General features: G+C 33.6%; 1 protein-coding gene and 1 long non-coding RNA gene across 2 annotated transcripts in view; one reads left to right on the top strand and one right to left on the bottom strand.

Moving 5' to 3' along the window:
- LOC123561701 (protein quiver-like) overlaps positions 1–25562 on the bottom strand; it is a 48848-nt gene that overhangs the window by 7553 nt on the left and 15733 nt on the right. The window contains exon 2 of the mRNA XM_045354246.2: positions 1063–1113. Within this exon, the coding sequence (XP_045210181.1) occupies positions 1063–1113 (51 nt within the window). The remainder of the gene's footprint in view (positions 1–1062; positions 1114–25562) is intronic.
- On the top strand, positions 6577–12100 carry LOC123561702 (uncharacterized). The gene is made up of 3 exons (XR_006688490.2): positions 6577–6639; positions 7810–7858; positions 8677–12100. It is a non-coding gene; the product is annotated as an uncharacterized LOC123561702 (long non-coding RNA).

The following is a 25562-nucleotide window of genomic DNA, read 5'->3' as shown; positions in this document are numbered from 1 at the left end:
CTGTTTGAATACAAAAAGATCTTATGGGAAAAGTTTCCTGTATTTCTTAAAAACAAAATATTACCAGTTTTAAACGGAAATGTGCATGGATTTTTCGTATTGGAATTGTTCATATATTTATAAAGAAATGGGTTTATTAGTCAATTAATTTGTATGTCTAAAGCAACTTTTACAAATGCAAATTTTGCACAATTTTGTGGTAATATCCCCAATCCATAGAACAAATCTGTATATCAGTAGATTCATATACCAGTAAATTTTATACACAGATGATTATATGTGACCAAGCTAAAACCTAAATGTGAAATCATTTGCTGTGATATATCGGCACTTCTGATAAAGTCAGGAGACATTAATTACGGGGAGACGTGTTCATTGCCGTTGGTTGATAACATTTGATTTCCGCTATTAGACTGGAGTACTATGTGGAGGGTCGCTGTTTTCATACTATTCTAGGCGATGGAATTGGTTTTTTTCTGAATGAAGGGGCTCTTTGATCTGTTAATCTGAATCAGGAAATGTGTTGACTTGATTGCGGACGAGTACCAGATTGCACTTTGACAAGTTGTCTGCCCGAGCTTTTCTTCTTCGAATGTAATATGGACTAAAAATCAAGGCGAAGTTTACATTCACGAATCTTAAGAAATAGAAAATGTATCTGACAGACCCTGATGTTGTTGACATTAATGATTTAATACGGTATTGCTTTAAATATTAGTTACCTGATAAAAATAAGTCATTAAATTAGGTGATTTCATATTGGCCTTACCATTTGTCATCAGATATTCGTAGCGCCAAAATTACAAAGCTAATATGAAATCTACTCTAATATACAACAATTAATTATTTATATGCCAATGGATTGATTTATATATATGTAAAAGAAGTATGTGACACCTGATTTATACATCAATAGATTTATATGTTAACAATTATACCGGTATGTCAAAAGGCACTTTAACAACTCGAGTTTTGAACAACTTTGTGAAAATCTCATCTCACAAAACAACATTAATGAACAAATGGTTTTAAGTACACGTATATTACATTAATAATACTTACAGCCGATACAGTCCTCTTCTCCGTCCCCTACTCCAAGGGTCATCACGAGCGCTGTAAATATACAAAAATAAAGGTACAGTGTTATTTCCGTTTTCATACCAGGACAAGAAAAACGAGAAGTAGGTCTAGTTTAATGTTTGTTGCTTTTTCATCAAAGACTGTATAGATTTTTTCCCCAAATAACAATTACCAAATTGGTTGATTCACAATCCAAAACACAATGAAAAACATCTAGCTCACATACAGAAATATATGGTAAACGAACAACATCTTTACCAACATGAGCTTGATGCCACACAGTAGTAAGCACTTAAAAAGACGTTAGAAAACAGTCAAATAACACATATCTTTGCATAGACGTTTTAGAAAATCTATTCACAGACATGAAGCATTACAGTCTCTTGAAACATTAATCTCATTTGAATAATGGAAAACAAAGTACAAGAACAGAAATCTGACTACAGTAAGAAGCTTTAGTTACTTTAAATTCCTCTATGTTAATAGAAAAGCAGTCGTCTAAACAGAGAATATGTATCATAACGTGTTTAGAAAAACTACATTTACTCATACTATCAGAGCACTTAATAATAATTCAATAATACCGTATACTGCGCTAATCAAATATTCAAACAAATATATGTCAATGGTTTTAATTACTGACTTTATTAAGAGATACAAACATTACCAAAATCTAAAATCTCTTACTCACAGCTTAGTTTAAAATTCATAATCATCCTATTATTATTATACCAGATTTATATAGCGCCCTTTTCGTGATCAATTTCACGTTCAAAGGCGCTTCACATAGTTCAAATGCAGCCACACAGGGCGCATAATTCACCCTCTTCCAGTACAGACACAGAGCGATCTGACCAGAGGGACAGAGTGAGACAAAGCCCCCACGACAGAGAGATTAGAAATCAGATACAGGCTTGTCCGGCTAACTTAGCCTAGCTCGTTGCGAATAGACAGCTTTGTTCTTTAACGTGCCCAGTGTATAGCACTGATACACGCAAGGATTGCCTGGGTTCCTGACCAGTACACCTCTACTTGGGTGAGAAACACTGAAAAGCGTTTCTGAAAATTCCCGAGTAGCTGTCGGGGATCGAACCCCCGACCTCAGCATTGGAAGGCCAGTATGCAAACCACTGAGCTATCCGTCCACCTATGAATGATATTTAAAAGTTTTAGGGTTGTATGTGGCCAAGTGTTAAGGTCGATGACACGAATCACTTGACCCTCATCAACGTGGATTCGAAATCTCGAAATTCTTCGTATACGAGGAATCCATGTATATGGCTTACGGAAAATCGTATGTTTTACCTAGGGTCCCGTCCAGGATAAAATATCGACCGAAGGGATACCTAGGGTCTTCTTCCACTACGAAAAACTGACAAAGTCGCCAAGTGACCTAAATTGTGTCGGTTTGACTCTACACCCAGCAAAACAAACACAGAATTAGAAGTTTTGTAGTTTAAAATCGGGTTCATAACTAAATATGGATTATTCGGAACATGGTGTTAAAACACCATTAATGAACTGAAACTACCCAGTGGTGTTTTTGCCAGTTGAATAACATAGTATCATATAAATATTCTTTAAATACAACCAGAATAAATATATGTATAAACGTATATGGCATCAAGAAATGATGTGATAAAGGTGTGCATGATAGTCCTCATTGAAACAGACCTTGTTTCTTGACAATTATTTGTTTTATATACTACAAATACAAGTGGCTGTGTTTAAACGTAGTTAACATTCTGTACTTGCAGGTATACTGGAATGCGATGGTTAGTATTAGCTCCAGGATAATGTATGTGAATTGGAAAAGAAAGAAAAAACTGTCTTTGTTGACGACAGTCAAATAACTATAGAAGCCCTGGAGGGACAATTGATTTCCGTACTTCCCACTTCTGACTTCTAACTTTTGCACTTCTCACTTCCAACTTCTTGACTTCCTACTTCTAACTTCCACACTTCTGACTTCTAACTTCCGCACTTCAGACTTCCAACTTCCTAACTTTCTACTTCTGATTTCCAACTTCCATACTTCTTACTTCCGACTTCTTGACTTCTTACTTCCTTCTTCTAACCTCCGCACTTTTGACTTCTAACTTCCGCACTTCTGACTTCCAACTTCCTGACTTCTTACTTCCGACTTCCAACTTCCACACTTCTTACTTCCGACTTCCAAAGAGGGAAATTTGGAAGTCAGAAGTGCGGAAGTTGGAAGTCGGAAGTCAGGAAGTTAGAAGTCAGAAGTGTGGAAGTCAGAAGTACGGAAGTTAGAAGAGGGAAGTAAGAAGTCAAGAAGTCGGAAGTAAGAAGTGTGGAAGTTGGAAATCAGAAGCCGAAAGTCAGGAAGTTGGAAGTCAGAAGTGCGGAAGTTAGAAGTCAGAAGTGTGGAAGTTAGAAGCAGGAAGTAGGAAGTCAAGAAGTTGGAAGTAAGAAGTGTGGAAGTTGGAAATCAGAAGTCGAAAGTCAGGAAGTTGGAAGTCAGAAGTGTGGAAGTTAGAAGTCAGAAGTGCCGAAGTTAGAAGTAGGAAGCAGGAAGTCAAGAAATTGGAAGTGAAAAGTGCAAAAGTTAGAAGTCAAAAGTGGGAAGTACGGAAACCAATTGTCCCTCCAGGGCTTCCATAAATAACAGCAGCCAATGTTTTGGTGCATGCTATATTTTATCTCAAGCTGATTAGTGTTTACCTTCCGGCAGCAATAGATACATTTGAAAAGAATAAGATAAATTTTAGTTATATGAACAAACAATAATTTACAAACATGTTCGGTCAATCAACATTAAGAAGTGACTTAATAATAATGGCTGACTGTTGAAATTTGCATATTGTTTCAAGGACAAAGCTTCCTCACTGATCACAAAACTTGAACTGAGTAAAAATCAAGCGATTGCTTTTAAATCTTTTTAACTTTCTTATCTTCTTCAAAACAAGATTATTTACACAGAATACATTTATTCTCTAGTCCTATAAGTAATTTAAATATTTTGTTTATATAAAAAATTGCTAGATATGGTAAACAATAAGTGATCTTTTAACACCTTTTAAGCGTTTAGATTTCTAACAGAGTTCCATTGAATATAGAAATATTTTCGTTTTTAAATAAATATTGAAAAACTATATTGAATTCCTCCTACTTTTGTGAAGTCTTTTTAGATATCAATCCGTTTATTTGTATACAATTATGTGTAAACATTTCTGTTCTTTGGTCTTTTTGTTAATATTGCGTTAAGTGTCTAAACGATCATGGTTTAGACAAAACCTAACCATTAACCTTAAGAGGAAACATGCGGGCTATTACAATTTCCTGTTCTATGGTTTCAATAAGATGTTTTGATGGCTTTCAAGTTTCAACGTTTGAGGTAGACGCCAACTAAAACTCCAAGCATTAGCTTAAAATGGTATAGAGTGCCCGACCAATGATATTTTGTCCATCGAACTTATTGCTGTGTACTTGAATCTCTGAACAGTAAAGTCAGACGTGCAAAAAGTATAATATGCAAGTCTAAACTCTTTTTCCCTTTGCTCTTACACTGGCTATTTTGAGGTCACATATATAGGCATACTTAGATTAAAAAAACCGTTTAATCAGAAGGTATATTGTTAACTTAATATTTACATTATGGAATAAAAAAAAGCTGAAGTATCTTGTTGAGAATTCAAAAATGAGGATTAAATTTATGAAGACTTAATCAAATACTTTTTAATCCAAATCCTTTTAAAACGTTAATAATGGTTTTCTGCTTATATATAATTTACTATATTATTCCTTCGTAAGCAATAATAAGGAAACACATGTATGCTTTTCTGCAGAAAAGTTTATTAGAAACTGTGATACGACGCTTTTAGCAAGAGCATTTTAAACTTTTTCAATCCATGCGGAACGTTCCAAATTACGTGGAACATTAAAATTTGTACGTAAAACTAAATTTTCGCTGCTGAAGTCAAGTACAATCTTCTACCTCCCACAAATTACAATGGCATTTCCATTCTTTCTAGCAGTATTCGTTTTATCGATAGGTTATATCACAATATGTCTTGAGCAACGAAATTGTGCAACCAATGGGGGTATTTCTGGGACCTTAAACCCCAAGATAAGTAGTATAATTTTTCATATACGACAAAAATTTTAATATATATTTTCAATTATACGAGACATATGCAAACAATGTGCTATTCGGCGAAGACTTTTATAGATTCACTATTATTCACGTGAAAATGTCGCCTTATAATATGCCATAACGAAACATGATGAGTATTTACAAACATAGAGAAAGGTTGAAACTCAACAGATCGCCAACACGACAAAAAATGAAAAAGTTGCAGGCTCGGTTTGATTTAGTCTCTTCACGGTAGTGGAAAATGCAAAGCTACTTTCCACGCCCTCCAGTCCCTCAATATTTGAATACTTCCTTTAATGCTACTACCGCAAATATCAGCAATTACACCTGACATACGTAAGAAACACACCCAAGAGATAATTTTACAATAACTTCTCAGTGAAAGTTGGCAGTTTTTCAGAAACCACTGTGTTTAAGTGAAATAAATGAAATTCGTTCCTTTGAAGAATCTCAAGTATGTTAAATCGATCAAATTAGACCCTTTAGGCATAATCTTAAAGCGATAAAATGCGTCCGATGAAATCACATTTGCTGGAGCCTCCAACGTGTTGTATTCTTACTGTCGTGTTTTAAAAGGTCTTTAAACATTAATCCAATAAACATATGTTCATTAAGATATTTTTGATTAAAATATTTGATTGAAAAAAGGCTTAGCAGACAGGGTTTATAGCTAGGCGTAACCCCACCCCACCCCCGATACTCAAACGTTTTACCGTATCTTAAACTCGAAGAAAAGAACCTTCGATAATATGGCATGCGCAGTCGTTACGTTGATGCAAAACGTTAGATATCTAATCTGATGTTTAGACTAATGAGAAACAGGGTAACTATTTATATTCTTTTAGCAAAACAAAATACTGTAAACAACACTAAGTGCGAAGAATCGGTCCGTGATATATTATCATAGTTTAGACTAATACAATCTATCTAAACATCCAATGAGTAGATTTTCAAGATTTTACGTCAGTTATCTGTAAGCTAAGTCATTCGGTTTCTGAACGAATTTATAAAGTATTAAATGAGCCATGCCATGAGAAAATCAACATAGTGGGTTTGCGACCAGCATGGATCCAGACCAGCCTGCGCATCCGCGCAGTCTGGTCAGGATCCATGCTGTTCGCTAATAGTTTCTCCAATTCCAATAGGCTTTAAAAGCGAACAGCATGGAGCCTGACCAGACTGCGCGGATGCGCAGGCTGGTCTGGATCCATGCTGGTCGCATACCCACTATGTTGGTTTTCCTATGGCACGGCTCATTTCATTTATTTTGTCAATATGACGGTTGAAAAAGACTTGATAAACTCTACGTTGGTTATTAAGTTCACATATTAGAATTATTACCTGTTAAGTTCGTTTCGGTTAGATATAATTTGTTAATAATTTCAATAAAATATTTATAACCTAAACAAATCGGAAGCAACTGTATTATTCTCACTTTGGAGGTAAGTTTTCCTCGATCGATTTAATCTTCCATACTTCTGCATTAATTTTATGTTGTATTGCAAACGCTGGAAAATTAGATTTTTTTTGGTAAATCTCTAAGTCGTAACAGGTTTAATATTACTTTTTAATATTACTTTTTACCTTACAATCTTTATACTAAAAGCAGCTTTCAAAATAAAAGACAATACAAGTTCATTTCATGATTAGATTATCCACCTTACAGTGTAGTTAAAAAAAGTACGTGTAGTTAAAAAAAAGTACGTTTTAGCTCTCTAGTTGATTTTCTAGACGTAAAAACATTTGATTGATTGGGAAAGTTAAGCAGACATTTTACGTAACTATACACAATGATAAATGCCAATGTTAAATGACAGGCAAAACGGAATATTCCTGTTGTATAACAATCGGGCTGTCTGGCAACAAATTACACAAGCCTGTAGGGAAAGTTTGATCAACTTTAATGTTATTTGAAACTGGAATACTAAACCAACATGCGCGTTTCGTAACTCACTTTGAAGTTGTGTAGAGAGACTTTGAAAAAAAAATGTTTTCGTAATATACTTTGATTTCACAAAATTTTAATACATATTTATCAAACACTTTGGCATCACTGCCGTTTGGTTCTACAGAATGTAATAGAACTGTACAATGAAGATATGATACAATTTTGATGATAAAGAGGCAGACACAAAAATGAATTTCAATTCAAAAGTTACTGAAATAGGTTACAGCATTGGACATTTCTAAAATAGGCAAATTACTCCAAATTATTGCCAAACGTTATTTCCCATGAGCATTGATTATTGAGCATTCTTTCCGTTTAATTTGTTTTCCGCAAAACATTACAGGTGGTTGTTGTCACTTGCCAGCTTTTTCGAAGAAACTCAAATAAGATAAATACTTTATCATAAGGCAGGGAAATTCTACGGTTCTATTAAATCTAAATCTTAGATCAAATACGTTCTAATAAGAAATAAAACACTGAATACATAAAGTACAATGACTGAATGAACTACTGTTTGAAGTTTATGTACAATTTTTTTTATGGATTATTCAAGGAGTATTGCACTACTGTATCGTTAACAAGCTCTATCATATTGTTTGCTGTGGCATTTTTACTACATGTGTCCGTGATAGGCATCTCCTAAAAGTTGTTTGTATCTCCATAGATGAGCGGATCAAGCGAGAGACAGATGGCTTCACCTGGTAATGGCAACGGTAAATGGTAGTTCATCGGAAATAACAAATGAATGACATTTAAAAACATGGTTGTCTTAAACAAAGGCACATCCAGCGTATCACTTACACTTTGGAAAGTTTTCTTTTTTAATCAATACACTGATAAAACAAGAGTTATTAAAACCCCTACGATTATAAAAACATAAAGGTCACGAAAGGGAATAAAACGTCTTACCTATAATCAATAGCTTACAGCTAGGGGTGACCTCAATATCAATATGTTTTACTGCATTGTATACAGCATATTCCTGCTCGAAAATACATTGTCATAGATTTTCAAAGCAAAAAGAATTTATTTCAATTTGAAAACATTTTTGCGTGGTTTAGTGGGTATCACCCTCAGTCATTGCATAAAGCATAGAATCTATCTAAAGAGAAACACACAAGGAAGCATGAAATTATTGGCGTCTCTGTTGTTGTAATTTTGTCTGAAAGAAGCGGTGGAATATATTACTTTATGCAATGGCCTCCTTAGGGAATACGCTCAAAACATTCCTTAGAGTGCTTAGAGTGGTAGAAAGCATTGAATTAGACTCTTGTTCGATTAAATACTTTGCACTAAAGATAAAAATTGATTTTTTTGTATCTTTCTCCTTCCCTGAATAATACATAAGGGAATAGTGCTGCAGTATTACAATGGAAGTAAAGTCGACATACTGACTTTTTATCATAAGTTTTATAACCGTTATGGGAAGGTTGGCATTCTATCTGAAAGTGTAATGTGTTTTTATATGAACATAAACCAAGACCAAAATGATTTCTATAAAAAGTTATTTTCATGTTAAATCTCATTGCAGATTGAAGTAATTTCTTCGAGGGAAATATTCCAGGAAACAGGATCATCAAATTAGAATACAGAAGCACAGATGCACACTTTTCATGAATTTATGATTTGCATATCAATTGCAGTCTTTAAAGAGTACATTGTATTAATACTTACATATAGACAACTTCAACATCAAAATAGATTAGACGCGTATCTCCAGTGACATAATTGTACAAAACAAACAAACTTTACAACCAGAAGTGTTGGAGGACAGCAACGCAAATGTGTTGAAATTAATTGTCACAAAAAAATGAATAAATAAATACATTAACATAAACAAGTATAAAAAGCAAGCAAAAGTAAGAGATTTGATTCTAAACGACATAAAAGCTGACATACAATTGCTATATCAAAAGAAAGGGCATACCGTTGTGACAATTCACAAAACAATCATACAAACATTGCAAAGTACTGCAAGTAGTCACTGTCAATATGCGTGTACAATTTTAATTCATTCCCTAAAGCGGTTACCAAGATACCAATTTACATATACAAACTTAACAAAAAATTGAAAAGTCGAGAATGTTCGATGATTTTTAAACGTATTGCGAGTGTTCAATCGACTGTCGCTGTAAGCAGGAAGACGTTTAGGTGACACTAGACAGATGAATGTCAAGACAAGTAAAGGATGACATCTTTTAGAGCAGCTTCTTTACAATCACATTTCGAAATTTATAAAACACTTGGCAATTTTTAAGCTTTTGATGGAGAGGAAGATCCAAGAAGCCATTTCGGGCAATATTTCAGGCACGACTGGACACCTGAGTAGAACCACCGACCTTCCTTAAGCCGACAGATGGCTTCCTCACATAGAAGAATTCTATATGCCAGTGGAAGTCTGCGACCTTAACTACAAATACTTAAAATTCAATTATATTAACGTTAGATATCAAATGAAACTAAAAAAATTTTTTTAATAAAAACTGTCTGAATACGTGTTAAAAAGAATGGAATCAGATATCCCTTTCGCCAAAAACTATCAAACGATGAAGACAGTAACAAGCTAGACACGCAGACACTCTGTGTTATGAAGATACATGGCTGAAGATTAGGGTGCAAGAAATCATTAGCCCTCCTGAGACATCACAGAAATAAAAACTGTCTGAATAAATGTTATAAAGAATGGAATCAGATATCTCTATTGCCCAAAACTATCAAACGATGAAGACAGTAACAAGCTAGACACGCTGACACTCTGTGTTATGAAGATACAACAAATGTACATGGCTGACGTTGAGGGTGCAAGAAATCATTAGCCCTCCTGAGATATCACAGAAATAAAAACATTACTCGAATTTACTGAACATTTTTGTTTTGTATAAACTTGAAAGCGCAATACCAATTAATAACACGCAAACAGACGAGTTACCCTGCTTTAGTCAGACATGTTTTGCAACAAAAACCATCCGAGACATATCAATTGCAATTATAACACTTCTTAAGAAATGTGACAATGAACTCGCTATTACTTGGAAGAATGCATTATTGACAGATAGATAACATCGCTTTGTCAAACAAACACATCTTTGACACTTGTATTATTTGAAGCATCCTCTAAATGTAGCTCTGTTCTAGTTATACTCCATAGGTAATCGAAGTTGTGAATTCTAGTACAAGATGGTTAAACTTCATAGGTAATATAAGTTATGAATTCTAGCGTAAAATGAATACACTTAACAGGTAATATAGTGGTGGATTTTTCGTTTTCAGTAACAGAGATGTTTGAAGGGTAATATTATTTTGTTATGGCTTCTTAAGTTAACCCTTACCATGCTGGACTTGATTGATTCTGCCTTTGCAACCAGTGTAGATCATGATCAGCCTGCACATCCGTGCAGTCTCATCATTATCTGCACTGTTTGCTATTCAGCCAGTATCTTTTTGGTAAGCACCCCTTCTAAACGTATATTCATCGAACGTATGTCATTACCTTGATGACAAATAGCTATGTCAAATGCATGTAATATTTCATGCAATATATTTGATCATATCAAGATGCATCCATATCCTATTTGCTGAAGACTATTTATATCGACCAAGTTCTACACGTATATACTAATATTTTCGACAAAAGGTACTTTCATTGCCTAATTTTTAATTCACACTATTTCTCGGTACATACAAACTGTAGGAGTTATAACAAAAACTCTGAAAATTAGAAAACGTCAGTTTTTTCTGTTACCAATTTTATAACGTCCGTGAAATGAAAAGGAAAATACTTCTGGAATAGTCTTTGGAACTGATAGTTAATAACTATAAAACACATTAATAAGTCAAGAATCTTTAAAGATATATTAGATCCGAATTTCATATTTAAAAACATGAACAATTACTACATATAGTTTAAGTAAACATAAAATTAACAAATTAACGTTTATTAACAGTACTATGCATTAGGTTTAAAATAGTATACACTGTATACATGTATAGATAAACATAGCATAAATGTGTACTAGTTGCCTTTAAAAAACTGGCTGTTTTAACAGTCAGTTGTTACTGCATGACATTAAATTATGAATGTAGTTCTATATGCAAACTTATTTATATGTTTAGTAAATCTAAAAACATTTAATGAGGGTTTTATATGTTTGAAGTAAATATCTAAAGATAAAATATTTTATTGAAAGATGGCCGCCGGACACCTCTAATAAACTAGCATCTGTTCATACTACCATTGCCTTTATGCTTGGTGTAAGTATGTTACGTTTAATTAGACCCACCTATAACCTATATCAGGCGGTGTCAATCTATCCAAGTACATGGTACCTATAAAATTCCATTCAAGTATTTCCTAGTTGAATATGATTAGCAACGACGGCGTGCTTGTATGAGTGAAAAGGTCGAGAATGTCTGTGTTATCCATACCTGCATCAATTATCCAGACGAAAGCCAGACAATTTTAAAATAACATACATGAATTCGTTGTCTGTTCAGGCCAATAGCAGTTAAATCTTTTGGCATAAGATTGCATCTGCTTCCCGCCGTTTAAAGTTGTATATATTTTACTAAACAATTTGTAAAGGAAGCGTTTGCAATACAATTCTTTAATCAATTAAACCTTGCCTGGGCAGGCATTCCAGATAGAAATTATTAAATAGAACGAAATTCGTGATGCGTAATTTTCCTCAGTACATTTGAAAAGTCATGCTTCCTCCAGAAAATAAACTTTCAGAAATATCAAAACCTGAAATTATGTAAGTTATCAAATGATTCAAATAAACCTACGTCGACGTGTACAATCATAAACATCTGGTTGAAATAGCAGTATGAATTAAATACACATATATTATGAATACACAAAGTCATATATTTTATTAAATCTTTATGTTTCTTATGTAACACGTATGGTTATTAGATATTTGGAAATAAAGAAAGTAATATGGGATATACAACAGTCAAATTTGTGTTAAAGGCCAACTGTCAATACAGAATTTATTATATCATCTAAATATAAAGGTCAAGAGCTTCCACTTTTAACATTGCAATGCATTTTAAACCACAGCACATCAAAGACCACGTGCAAATAAAGACAACTTCGGCTGTAAACCTCGACTATGATATCAGGCATATGCATAGTATGTACATGAATCACCTTGTAACAAAAGTGACTATCTTGACAACATATTTTGAAGCAAAAGTAGGGTTGTGTTTGATGGACGCTTTCTATGTTTCTCATAAGAACGCAACAACGATTCTGAAAATGCTTCTATAGAGATATAGTCTAACCTATGTCCACAATATCCCTGAAAAACGAATACACTCTGTACCAAGATAGATATTAAAATTCCCCTGAACAAATTTTTAATCACCATCTTCATAGCGCAATAACACCTGTGTAATCAAAAACAAATTTTCAGTGTGTAAACAAATTAGAGTCTTAACACCTGGTTGCTCTGAAGAGGGTGCACTATATATAAAACATAATTTGAGTATTTACCTGGATACTCTGACACGTGTCAACCTTAGAACTGGGTTAAGATAGAAATCCGGTATCATCAAGGAACCATTTTCAGAATGACAGAATCAGATTTGACTCGTTTAGCAACATTCCGACATACACACAAGTACTGTTAGCTGACATATTAACGTTGTAATACATCGTTGTCATCTAAAGAATATACTATTATGCTTGCTCAGAGTTACTGACTGTAAGGGAATCTTGTTCTCAAAGATCTTAAGTTAATTTCATAGTGACACTCGTCGTCTGAATTATTAACCAGTCTCCCATGATAGCTTTATAAATATGCAAATAGTTGACGTCATTATTACATACGTCTCAAACGTTAATAAATGGTAATTGTTTGGCAGTAAAAGTCTCTGGAGACAATCAGAATTACTTTTCAAGTTTTCGTAAAATGTCAGGTTAAGATACAGAGACTTTAACATTTTCCCAGCTTTCATACTATATCGTGCACCTACAAAAGTATGACTATATATTAGTTGTTAATATCGGTCTCGTTGTGGTGTTGGAATAGTATAAAACAACTTATCATTTAGACTATGTAACTGGTAGATACCCTAATTGCACAAATCTCAGTGATATTTAAATTGTCCACGCATGTGTGCAATTTGTAATAATGCGACAAGAAACAGAAGAGACCAAGATTTGGTGTGAAAGTCAATTCTACTCTATAAAATTAATTTGGGGAACAATCTCAAGATATGAGTTTGTAATATTCGGCATTCACGCCAATAACCTTCAAATGAGAGCTGATGTAGAAACTTCCAAATGCTTAGTATGCCTTTCAGTAAAATACACTGACCTTGGAAGAGAATTGCTGATAGAAGTCTGTTATACAGACACAAGGGTGACGATGATGATGAAATACATTATTCATCTCTGAGACAAACTTACAGCAAAAGCTAATTACATTGTTTTCCATTTCTCGATATGGCTTAACATTGGCTTTTGTGCTATAACTGAAATACCGATTTCATAGAAAACGTTAATTGCCTTGGCATAATCAAAAAGATGCTGCAACAAACATCTAAGACACATTCATTGTCACTGCAACCGTGTTTTAAAATTATGTCAACGAGCCCGCTATCACTGTAAAATGCACCACTGACGAACGGAAAGTATCGCTTTGTCAACATTCGGCCGAGTGTAAAATGTTTAAATACCACACGAAATACAAGCAGTCAGTTCTCGCTTTTTCAATAAAACTTTTTTGGTGCTTAAATATTTATTTAAAGTCGTTTAAATGTTTTGAAACAAACACTACAGTACTTTCATTCAAATGGATAAGCTTATTATATTCTAGAAAATTCTTGGAAATTTACTATAATGTCAACTAGTAGTAAATATTTATGTTTTTTGTTTATCTTTATTTTCTTTCCTGCACTTTTGTCAAAAGATAAAACCACATGGAAATGAACTGAGTCAATATTACATACTTACATGTAATATTGGAAACAATTTTATAATAGCGTGTCGCGATGTACTGGAATGCACCTATTATCGAGGTCTATATAGGTACTGACATAATTCTATACATACGATTGTTGTTTGTTTTGTAGAGATTTACTGTCATGTCATATTTCGGGAGAACTCCGTTTTCTTTTACTCAGTTTTCTTGTTATATTACAATTTCCCGGCAAACATATTGCGAGACGAAACATTCTTAGAAACATTGAAACCCATCTGTTTGCTCTGTTGTACGAAATGGACCTGTTCATAATTTGATAAGTTATACCTGTAAATCGCAATTATACGTCAATGGTTATTAATAAAGATTCATCGGATTGTCTTCATCATTGGTATAGGTATGTTGCCTGCTATCATTAATCCGGCCCACATGTAACCTATAATGAGCAATATCAGTCTATCAAGCTTGATATGCTACCTATAAAATCGCATTCAAGAATTTTCTAGTAGTATGTAATTAGCAGTGACAGCGTGCATGTATGAGTGAAGAGGTCGAGAATGTTTGTATTATGCAGGCCTACATCAATTACTCAGACAAAAACCAGAAAAGCTTAAATAAAATAACTATCATAAAGTTGTTCTCTTTCCAGACCGATAGCAACTTCAGCTGATGTTTGTGGTTCCTTGGCTCAAAATTAAAAAAAATACCAATTGCACCTGGATTTTCTTCGTTAAAAGTTATATGTATTCTTATTTTATGTCTTGCAAAACTACTTGTAGACTAAGCATCCTGGCAGATTGTTTGGAATACATATCAATCTAACCTTGCTTGAATAGGTACTCCCAGGAAAAATCGTGGAACTTGCCAAGACTCATTTGAAAATTCACGCCTGTTTCAGGAATTTGATCATATTATTAATTATGTTTGTTTGTTTTGGGTTTAACGCCGTTTTTCAACAGCATTTCAGTCATGTAACGGCGGGTTATTAATTAAAACATCACAAAGTTCCCATTTCAGTATTATCTAAAACAAAATATAAACAAGAACGTGTATATGAAGAAGCATTTAATCAAGCACCTCGTATTTATTATACTAGATTTGAGATTATTTTATGTAAATTTCAAGTCTGTAAAGCATGGAATTATGGAATTTATTATAACATACTGAATACGTAGGTATTTATTTGACATGTTATTCTACAAAAAATAATGGTGCATCCATCTGCGCGGTATGTACATGATCATTTTCTAACCTTAAACTTTGCACAACATTTTTTAGAAATATCTCCCGAAGTGTTTGTCTCATTAGCCGAAAGGTAAAGAATGATATCACATTATGACGAATTACTTAGACCCTGGAGAGGTGTTTGGAGGACGTCTTCATATGTTCCACATTAATTGCCGGCATGTCAGACAGGTTATTGCTCCAAATATATTTGAAAGCAGTGCTTAATCTACAGACAATGTAATGTTTATTGATTGATTTGAGATTTACGGCGCACCAAAACAGCACAGGCTAAATATTTTGTTTCGCATCTCTTTTACATCGGAATAAAAACATGAGTAATTGAATCAAAACGTTTTCGTTTATTAATTACGGCTTAACTTCTGCACATTTGTTTTAATAACATGTATATATAGCTGCACTTAATTATGAATGAATGTCGATCTGTTCTGAAACGACATAAACAAACCTCTTAACGTTACTATTGTTACTAGTTCTCTTAAAGTCGTCACAAATGTTCATATCCATTGCTTTGAACATGCTAATGAATGTTGTACCAGTACCAAGTTTGTGATCTTTTAATAACTGTGCCTTTTTAAAAGCAACACCAATTTAAATTGTATATCTTCACCGCATATCTTCCGGAAGTCATATCGTAGTAAAATGTACAATACAGATATGGAACCCCCTGAGTTCTGTAGATTACAGTGTATTTCAAATATGAATGTGTAATTTCACTCTGATTAAATAACGCAAAACTGCATACCGCACACGAACACAATCTGAGCTATATGACTGGAATTCGGACAATGACTTTCTCACAATCTAATAAAATACGTTAAAGATACACGAAGCAGAAATGGCGTACGATACACGCAAGCGAAGTGAGAGGAGCTCACGCTAACACCATCTTATATACAAAGTTGGAAAACAGTAGCGTACTGAATACTTTATAAACAGATTTGGCGTTATAAATCTCTGCAGGTTATACTAAAAGAAACTGTGGCTGAAAATATGTCTTTTTACCTGCTTATTGTTTGTATTTGATTCAAGATTGAAATCATGTACTCATGTTTATACATCCGCAGAATGCTGTTTTATCATTATCCATAGAACAATATTACTGTCTATGAGAACATGTTGTTCTTAAGAGCCTTACGTTGACTCGTCTGAAGTATTAACAATAGTCCCTCCTGATATCCCTATGATGATAATTTTATAAATATGCAAATAGTTGACGTCTTTGTTATAACTTAACACCAGAGTCGTTTTCGTGTATTGATCTAATGTAGATTATTCGCTCTCTGCACTGTTTAAAGCGTTAATCGATGCTTAAATGAGCTCCAGTTTGACTATAGACGTCTCTGGAGATCATAAGGATTCCTTCATAAAGACTTAACAGTATTTTAATTAATGCCGGAGGTTCTCTGAAAACTACTAATGTGCTTTGATCAATAATGTATGTAGTACTATAGATAGTACATATGTATATGGGAAAAAAACATGCTATTTAGACAAAATAGCAAGATGATAGTCTATAATTGTACTCTAGACTGCAATCATGTCATTGTTCATTTTCCAAACTGCTTTCAAAATCAGTTAGTCATCTACTGTTGTTAATGAAAAAATGTCAGTTGGACCCTAGACATTCACAAGCTGGTGTTCAATTTGGGATAAGGTCTTAATCACAATGTCTATATTCGTGATATGCATTCTAAGTTTACGACTGTGTGGAAACCAGTATAATCTGATAATCCAACTTTTGATGAGTATAATGTTTAAGGAAAAATATATCCAAAACAGTGATTTGTCATTGAATAAAATCATTGTCTGGAGATTATCAGATGAGAAGGAATTATATCAATAGGGCGCAGGCCGAGTGATATAAAAATACGCATCTGAACGACAAATAGTCATTTTATTCAAGAGCAAATCACTGTTTTAGATATATTGTTTCGACTCTAACACGTAATCAAGGATTTTTATCTACATCCTTGAAGATATCCATCAAATATTTAGAATTACTTTTTCGATTGGTTTTCTTTTCCACCGCGCCGCTATGACTTTTGACGCTAAAGACAGTGTGTTGCATAATAATACACAGTTTCAATCTTCTTTGTTATAGAGGAAAATAAATCGGGTCGTGTTATAAGTATCATTTTCATGTTCATAACCTGTATAAATGTGATTGCTAAATCCTTCGCTATACATTTCTTATAAAATATCATGCGTGATTTTCTGTCTGTTGCCGATTCAGATAACTGAAAAGTAAGGTTTAAAACACCAACCAGAATAAGATGGTAAAAACACTAGCTCTGTAATGAAAACCATGTGGTATTTATTCGATGGAATATGTTCAAGCAATTTTCATCTCAAATACATCGCATAATTTGTAATTCATGACATATATTTATTAAAGTACTGCTTTGATATTTGGAAATGTTCCATTAAAACACTTTCAATTCCGTTAAACTTTTAAAAAAAAATACCAAGAAACGGTGTTTGCTTTATTTATCCAGTCAGTTGCACCAACTTGCATATCAAAACATAAATATGCTTTTAGAAAGTCATTAATAACTGTTTATTTGTCATGGCTAGAGTACATTGTACTTCTGGAGGTATGTACATGTTGCATGTAAGCAATAAATTACAAAAAAAAATCTACCTAGAGGTACATTAGCGTATACTGAGTCTAACATTTTACAGGTAATTTTATCAGCGTGAGAAAAGTTTCTGTAAGTAAAATCTTTTCTATAAGGATAATGCATAACAACAAACTTATAGTTTACAATGGGTTTTATGTGAAGACAGAAATATCTACAATAAAGGATTTAAGAACATGCAATCAGACTTCTGTGACCAGTAAAAGATCAATGTATACTAATGGCGCATCGATCGTATCCTAGGTTTAAATAAAGGGTAGCGAATTCTCGAGCAATGGTTTACCTCGGATTTAAGGAAGGATGACAGTGTAAGGGAAAGTGGTTCATTCTCGGTCAAGAAGCTTGATTTTGGAAAGATATGCAATCTGATGTCACTTATTCTTCTCCTTACTCGTTTGCAAAAACAAATGTTATTAACTGGTAGTTACTGAATGCCTGCTATGTGGTAAATGACCTATGTATTGTACGTCACATGAACGTTTTAGTCAAATCGTCTTCCAGGGTACGGAACTCGTAATTCCTTGGTCATGCTTCGTCTACTTGAAGAACAATTACAGATGTACCAAGAAAATGAAAATTAACTACATAGGTATTAATAATGTGCTCAATGTATCTTATGTAACAATTAACACCACTTGATATTATTAAAGCTCGGGAAATGCATCATATTATTGTTATAGTGGTTGATGTCAATGAATAGTTAACACTGTACATTTCTTATATAACTGTTGTTGACATTACACCGAAAATTTACAAGATGTTAAAATTCTCGTTTCATCACCTCTCAATCATAACATAAGCTCATTTTCTTTGTATTTTCATACTGATTTATTACCAATCCCAACTACGCTGTAGTACAATTTTTGACCTCATATATATTCTGATATCCAATTTTAGGAAAGGTCTTGATCATATATTTAAAACTTGAGATTCCATTTTAATTTTATCAGCCAACTTTTGATGAATATCTTTAATTGTACCCAAATATGATAAAAGCAAACTAGGGCTCTCATATCGTTTTGAATGTTATTGTCTCTTGATAAAGTAAAATTTTGCAGTCGAATTAAAGATTCTTAAGAGTACCAACGTAATATCTAAGAGCGTCGATTACGTGAGGGTTTATTAACGAACTAACAGAGATGAAGAGGAACTTGTTATTTACTTGCATTAAAGTTAAAATGCCACCAGAAACACCATTATACCAACAGAAAAAGCAAGCCTCGGAAACTATATGCACATAAAAGTACGGTTAAGTTCATTCTGAGGCAATATGCAATTTAAGAGTGTGATGGGAAGAAGATCTTATTTATTTATTTATTTATTTGGGTTTTACGGCGCACCAACACAGTATAGGTTATATGGCGCCAAACAGGACTACACATTTTGGTTTCACATCTCATTTACATCGAAATAAAAAGGGAAGAAGATCTATTGTAAAACTAAGGATACATGTTTCTTGGTTATAAGGCTAAGAATTTGCAAGGTTTTTAGTGGAACCCTTTCAAATATCAAAACTACACTACCAGTTATAAGATTAACTTAAGACCATTAAGAACAAGTTTCATTAACAGGAAACATCACCGAGGTAAGTATAATAATACTATCATGCGGGTGGCAAATAACCTGTTTTAAGGTGTGCTTGAAACAGAGTCTTCCCGCAAATACTCTGTGGCCGAGTGGCCGACTTCGAATCACTTGCAACTCACCGCTGCGGGTTCGAAACCTTGTTAGGTGGTCGAAATCTCGTTTTGGGGTATAATTCTATCATATGAGGAAGCCACACAGCTGCCTTAGGGAAGGTCGGTGCTTCTTCACAGGTGTCAGCCTATGCCTGAAATAAAGACTTGAAGGGTACCTATTTTTTTTTTCACCACCATGAAAATTGAAAAGTTACCATATGACATATGGTTGCGTCGATGTTAAACCAAACGATAAAGAAAAAAAATCTTGAAAGCGATTTGATAGTTGAAATTAACCTTAATAGTCTGACAGTATCCGCTATAAGTTGCAGGTGGGTCTGAGTAAAGATAATGTTCCAAAGATGAAGGCAAAGTTTGATCGGATGCATGCTTGACATTATCGAGTCATTAACTGTTTACTCTCGTGAAAATATGTCGTACAAAGGGAAAGGGGAAGGCTTATTTTGCTCCAAAGTGCCCTTAAAACTGAAAGTCTCTAAATGGAGTAAAGTTTTCTTCATTAAGAAGTAATGTTTTATCAAACTGCATGCAAAATTTTACAATTTATTCATTACCAAAAACATCTTACGTAAATTAAAATACTTATAATATTATCATGGGAAACGTTCAGTTTTTAATCGAATTTTTAAACAGATCAGAAATTTTCAATACGAGCACAGCTCTCGGACACGGTCAAAATCTACCATAGAGTGTATGAAAGAAGCTAGACCTAGGGTCAAAATATTTTATGGTCCTCGAGTGTGCTCACTACTAAAACATTCTTATGGGACCTAAATATTGGCAAAAACTGCTCATTTTGTGATTTCAGCAATTTTAAGCAACATGTTTTGAACAAAATAATAAATCTGTTTCTCAAAAACTAAATTCACTATAGAAGATAAACATTCTGGTAGCAAACATTGTATACTTTTTCCAGTTATAACCAATTTGAAAAGTTTCCAAATTGTGTAGGCCATATAAGGCTTAAGTGCATCTTATCATTGAAACAAGAAATTTTGTAAATTTCGAAATGGATTCTTCTTAGCATTCCCCGTCTTACATTTGTTATGTCGAGAGTATATAAAACTCATCGAATCTTAGAAATAAAAAGCAAGTTTTATGGCAGTGTAGAACTTTGTCACTTTACCTTCGTTTCTCGGCAAATTAAATAGATTATGTCTAGACATGCTCTTACCTGCATGATCAAATATGTTATATCTAGCACTTGGTCACCATACATATACTTTTTGGTGTTCGTGTAATAAAAAATATAATTTTTATAGTAAAATTGTTTTAATTTCACATAAGGTTATGTCATATATATTTGAAAATAAGACTTTACATCAACATATATTTGTGCAAAAATGTAAGCAGTCAGTTTTCTTGTTTCAGAATATTATACAGTGACGTTAATAAATTAAACACTAGCTTACTATGAATAAATAACTAATTACTGAAGAACTGCATCAACTGGACTTGCTTCAACGCGACTGATCCTTTAATGTGTTCCAAAATAAAGAAGTTCTTATAACAACCAATATGATATCCACGTCTACTCATTAATGAATTGAGTACAAAGCCGCCGAAATAGCCATTGAGTACAACCATACAAATCTTGGATGAGAAACCCAATAAAGCTACTATGACATGAAACATATGTCCTGCACTGGTATGAAAGTTACAAAAAGCGGACATTTCAGACCCCACAAGTGTCTAAGTAGTATGTGACTGACAGTTTGACGTTGTCTTTCTGTCAATAGTGTATTCTACAAAGTCTAAAATGAAGTAGCGAGTCTTAAGCACGGTTGCAATAACAATGAATGTGTCTCGAATGTTTTTGCTGCAAAATATGTCTGATTATAGCACGGTAGCTCGTTTGTTTGTGTATTATTAATTCGGTATTGCGCTTTTTATTGCAGTTATATAAAAAATGCAACGTTAACAGCCCTACGAGTAATAGAATTATTTCTTTCTCTAAGTTGATGTCTCAGAAAGATAAATGATACTTGGCACAATCATTGCCAGCCATATGTCTACATAACAGACTTCTGTCAACGATTCTCTTCTAAAGTCAGGTCTTAGAGCTGACTGCCATGATTACCGTTAGCACGTATCTTCATCACTACCGGATAGATATGTTTGGCTTAAATACCATGTATTACCAATTTTGCTGTCAGCCGTCTCGACAAAAGCTTTGGAAGCGCGGATCCAGTATCTATTGTACAGCTAAACACAACGAAAACTCTGTTAAATCTGCTTTGGTTACTGACAAAATTATTATTTCCCCGAGAAACCCACATGTTAAGGATAACATGGTGTAATAGGCCTCAATTTCACCAAAAGCGTACATACAACTTGATAATTTAAGCTTTAAAAATGTCTAACGATAGAAATAAAGTGCATATTGACAAGTTATATAGTGACAGAAATTCTCAAAAATCTCCTTTAGATTACCTCCCCTAATAATTTTGGTTTTTCATGAGTTATCTCCCCTGAAAACTAGAAAAAAATATTTTCGCCTTTTCCCTACGTGGAATTTTAGATTTATTTTTGATATTTGTATCAGAATCATATAATGCAGCTTTCTACCGCAAAATTTTCTCGAAACTCATGTTCAGATTCTTATAATCAAAGAAATTGTATATTTCCCATAGGCATCAATGTTAACTTCAATACCGATTATCTCCCCCAAAAATGATAAAATTTGAAAAATCTCTCGGTGAAAAGTTTTTAATTTTGAATGTCTTTAAAGTGACCAAATTTCATATAAATATTACCATCCAGTTACAAGATACGAAATATGGCTATTACACCATGTTATCCTTAAGTTTGGCTTAATGACGTGAACAAACATGAGTTTTTGATATATTTGTGGGCTCATTTGAATTTGGTTACCATCGCTACTTGTACCTGTATATATAGAGAGAGAATAGAGTTCGGTCTATTTAAACAATTACGATAACGAATCCAAAAGAAAGAAAACGAAAACTGCACTAAAATAACACCAGACACCGAGTGAAAGAGCATATGGTATCAGTACGTATTCCTAGTTACCTCCCCAGACTGTCCGTGCGGGTTGGACTAAGCGGTAAAATGGTTTTGCTTGGAAAATAAACGTTTTTCTTCTATATAGTGGTTAACACATTTTCATACTAATTTTTTGTTGTAATTTTATAAAGGTACCATTCATACTTCTCAAGTACCTTGATAATGTTTTATTTCATGTACACTTCTTATACCGTTCGTCATGTCTACTGTATGTAGTAATTAAGCTTTCAGGAAGATTTTTTTCTTGTGATATTTCTTTATCAGACAGAAAAAGCCATGAAATTAAGTTTAAAGGTAACACTGAATCAGCTAGCACCGAAACTAAATGAAGGTAATAACTACATAAAATATGAAAGAATAGGAATTTGCCACATACAGGTGTTACTTAGAAACACCATGATATCATAATTAAGAGCAAGCCCTGAACATTTTCACACGTGGATATTATATCTTAGCTTAGAACCTTCCTTTAATTTGTTACAAAACACCCATACTTTAACAAAAATATGCATCATAGGGTATACATGTTTACTTGTTTGTAAGACTTTCGTGAAAGTGTACGAAATTACAAATTTAATGGACCCTTTATTAAAATGCATCTTAATTACAATATATCTATGAAAATGTTAGTATATATGAAAATTGTGCCGTTCCTGAAACAAGTTCTTTCTGTTTTACGAGTGGTCTGATATCTTGTTGGTAGGTATCCCAATTTTAAATAATCATTTTCCGGATGGAAGCATAAATGTTAATTACTGGGAAGTACGTCAGGAGAATTATCGTGTAACTGTCATTTGTGGTGAATATTTATGATATTTATTTTTACGTTTATAACATAGTCAAGATTTCTTTGTGCGAGTTTATTGTGCTGAGTGACTAGAAATGATTCAGAATGCCTCATTCAGTTTGAGTTTGTTCCTTTTTAATCAAGCGGACACATTTTTATGTGATATTACGATTTTTCATCAATACCACCTGGAAATTATTTAAGTCACTGGTGTGGACCTGGATAATGTCATCAACCTTCCACAAGCCCACTGGATACCCACACGTGAAATAATTATACATTCCAAAGGGAGTTTTGAGCCTGCAGCCCTGAGGGGCAAGAGATTAAAAGTCAGCGCCCTTATGTAATTGACCACTGATGTCCATTACACATGTAAGATTGAGCATTGAATCATATCATATAACGCTGCAGAATTACTTGACAGTTTATAGTTCAGACTGATCCTTTTCTGTTGATTAAACATATTACTTTTATTGATGTCTTCTTGACTGTCTGAGACAGAAATATTATGAAAAGCGTTATTCCTGAACGCTAAATTATTACATATAGTTTCTTATCGAGATTTATGAGGCTGTGTATAGATGGTGCATGTGAAATAGAACATTTATTAACATATTTGTGACATGGCAATTTTATTTGTCCTTTGAAATAAATTGCTCTGCAAATTTATGATGGTCTTCTGATATATCTTTCAACTTTCTATTAACTTTTTATTTAAACGGTATTCCTAGTCGGGTCTCAAAAGTCAGTGAAAACAGGAACGGTCCTCCATCCATGTATATTCAGCTCAAATTTGCGAGGAAGTTATGAAATATTTTCTCAATGTTATGACTTGCGTCCAACTTCATGCTATCAAAGTATGTACCCGCTTTAAGTCAATCACTCGCAAATAACCTAGGACGGAATCCAGAAGTATAGTACAAAAAATCTCAAGTAAAGGTATGTTCGGGTTATTTAGTCTTGTTCAACAGCGTGAAAAATATCTATCAGCGCTTATTTGTAAGGGCAAATGCATATAGTAACTTAAATAATTATACCAAAATAATCTAAACAATTAAAAGGAAAAGAAACTTCCATGAGCCGCGCTTTTAGCAAGGCTTGTATGACATAACGAACCCCAAGGTTCATACCTACTTGTATTTGGCAAACAAGTAAAGGCTGGTCCGACATTTAAAAATAGGCTATCAAAACCTACATGTGCCTACAGATAAAATACCTTTTTTCTTCATAATGCTAACTAATCTGTTTTCAGCATCAAATGTTTACTTTTTGATAAAACAAAATAATATAGGTATTGAATTTGCATAAAGTAGTCATTTATTATGATTACATTATTTATTTTTGACAGATAAGACTTGAATAGATTCGATTATATGTAAATATATCGCAACATCTCAATGACTTTCCTTTCTGACTGTTCAATTTTTCTACGTATCGGAAAGATTTTACTCGTATATGTTGGTTAGATAAAGAGTACCGTAAACATGTACAAACGGACGCTCTTTTGTCTAGTCTAGTCAGTTGCACGTCATATGCACGTTAAGTCTGATAAATCCTCACGGGGAACGACCGTTTTCCCAGGCATGGATCTCACCACTCCTTGCAGTCTTTGTACCTCTCTATGTCAAAAAAAAATGAATGGGCGGAGCCGGAATACAATAATAAACAAATAGTTAAAAAGCGTTAAAATATTTTTTGTAAAAAAACGTAACCTGTTTATTATTCAAGCTCGGAAATATACCGCATTATAAAGTCATTTGATACTAAACATAATATATTATTCATCATGTATTACCGATGGTGTTAATGAGTTTTCGTCTATAAATATTTAACAATATACTTTTCTGATATCACTTCTGTTGACGTTACATGCAAAATATAAAAGGGGGTTAACATGTAGTCATGCTGTCTTATCTTATTTCCATTTTTATTTCAGTTTAGCATCAATCTCAATATGAGCCACGCCATGAGAAAACCAACATAGTGGCTTTGCGAACAGCATGGATCCAGACCAGCCTGCGCATCCGCGCAGTCTGGTCAGGATCCATGCTGTTCGCTAACAGTTTCTCCAATTGCAATAGGCTTTG

Source organism: Mercenaria mercenaria, chromosome 10 (assembly GCF_021730395.1).
Source record: "Mercenaria mercenaria strain notata chromosome 10, MADL_Memer_1, whole genome shotgun sequence".
In the NCBI taxonomy this organism is placed as follows: domain Eukaryota; kingdom Metazoa; phylum Mollusca; class Bivalvia; order Venerida; family Veneridae; genus Mercenaria; species Mercenaria mercenaria.
This window is presented reverse-complemented; position numbering and strand designations above follow the sequence as displayed.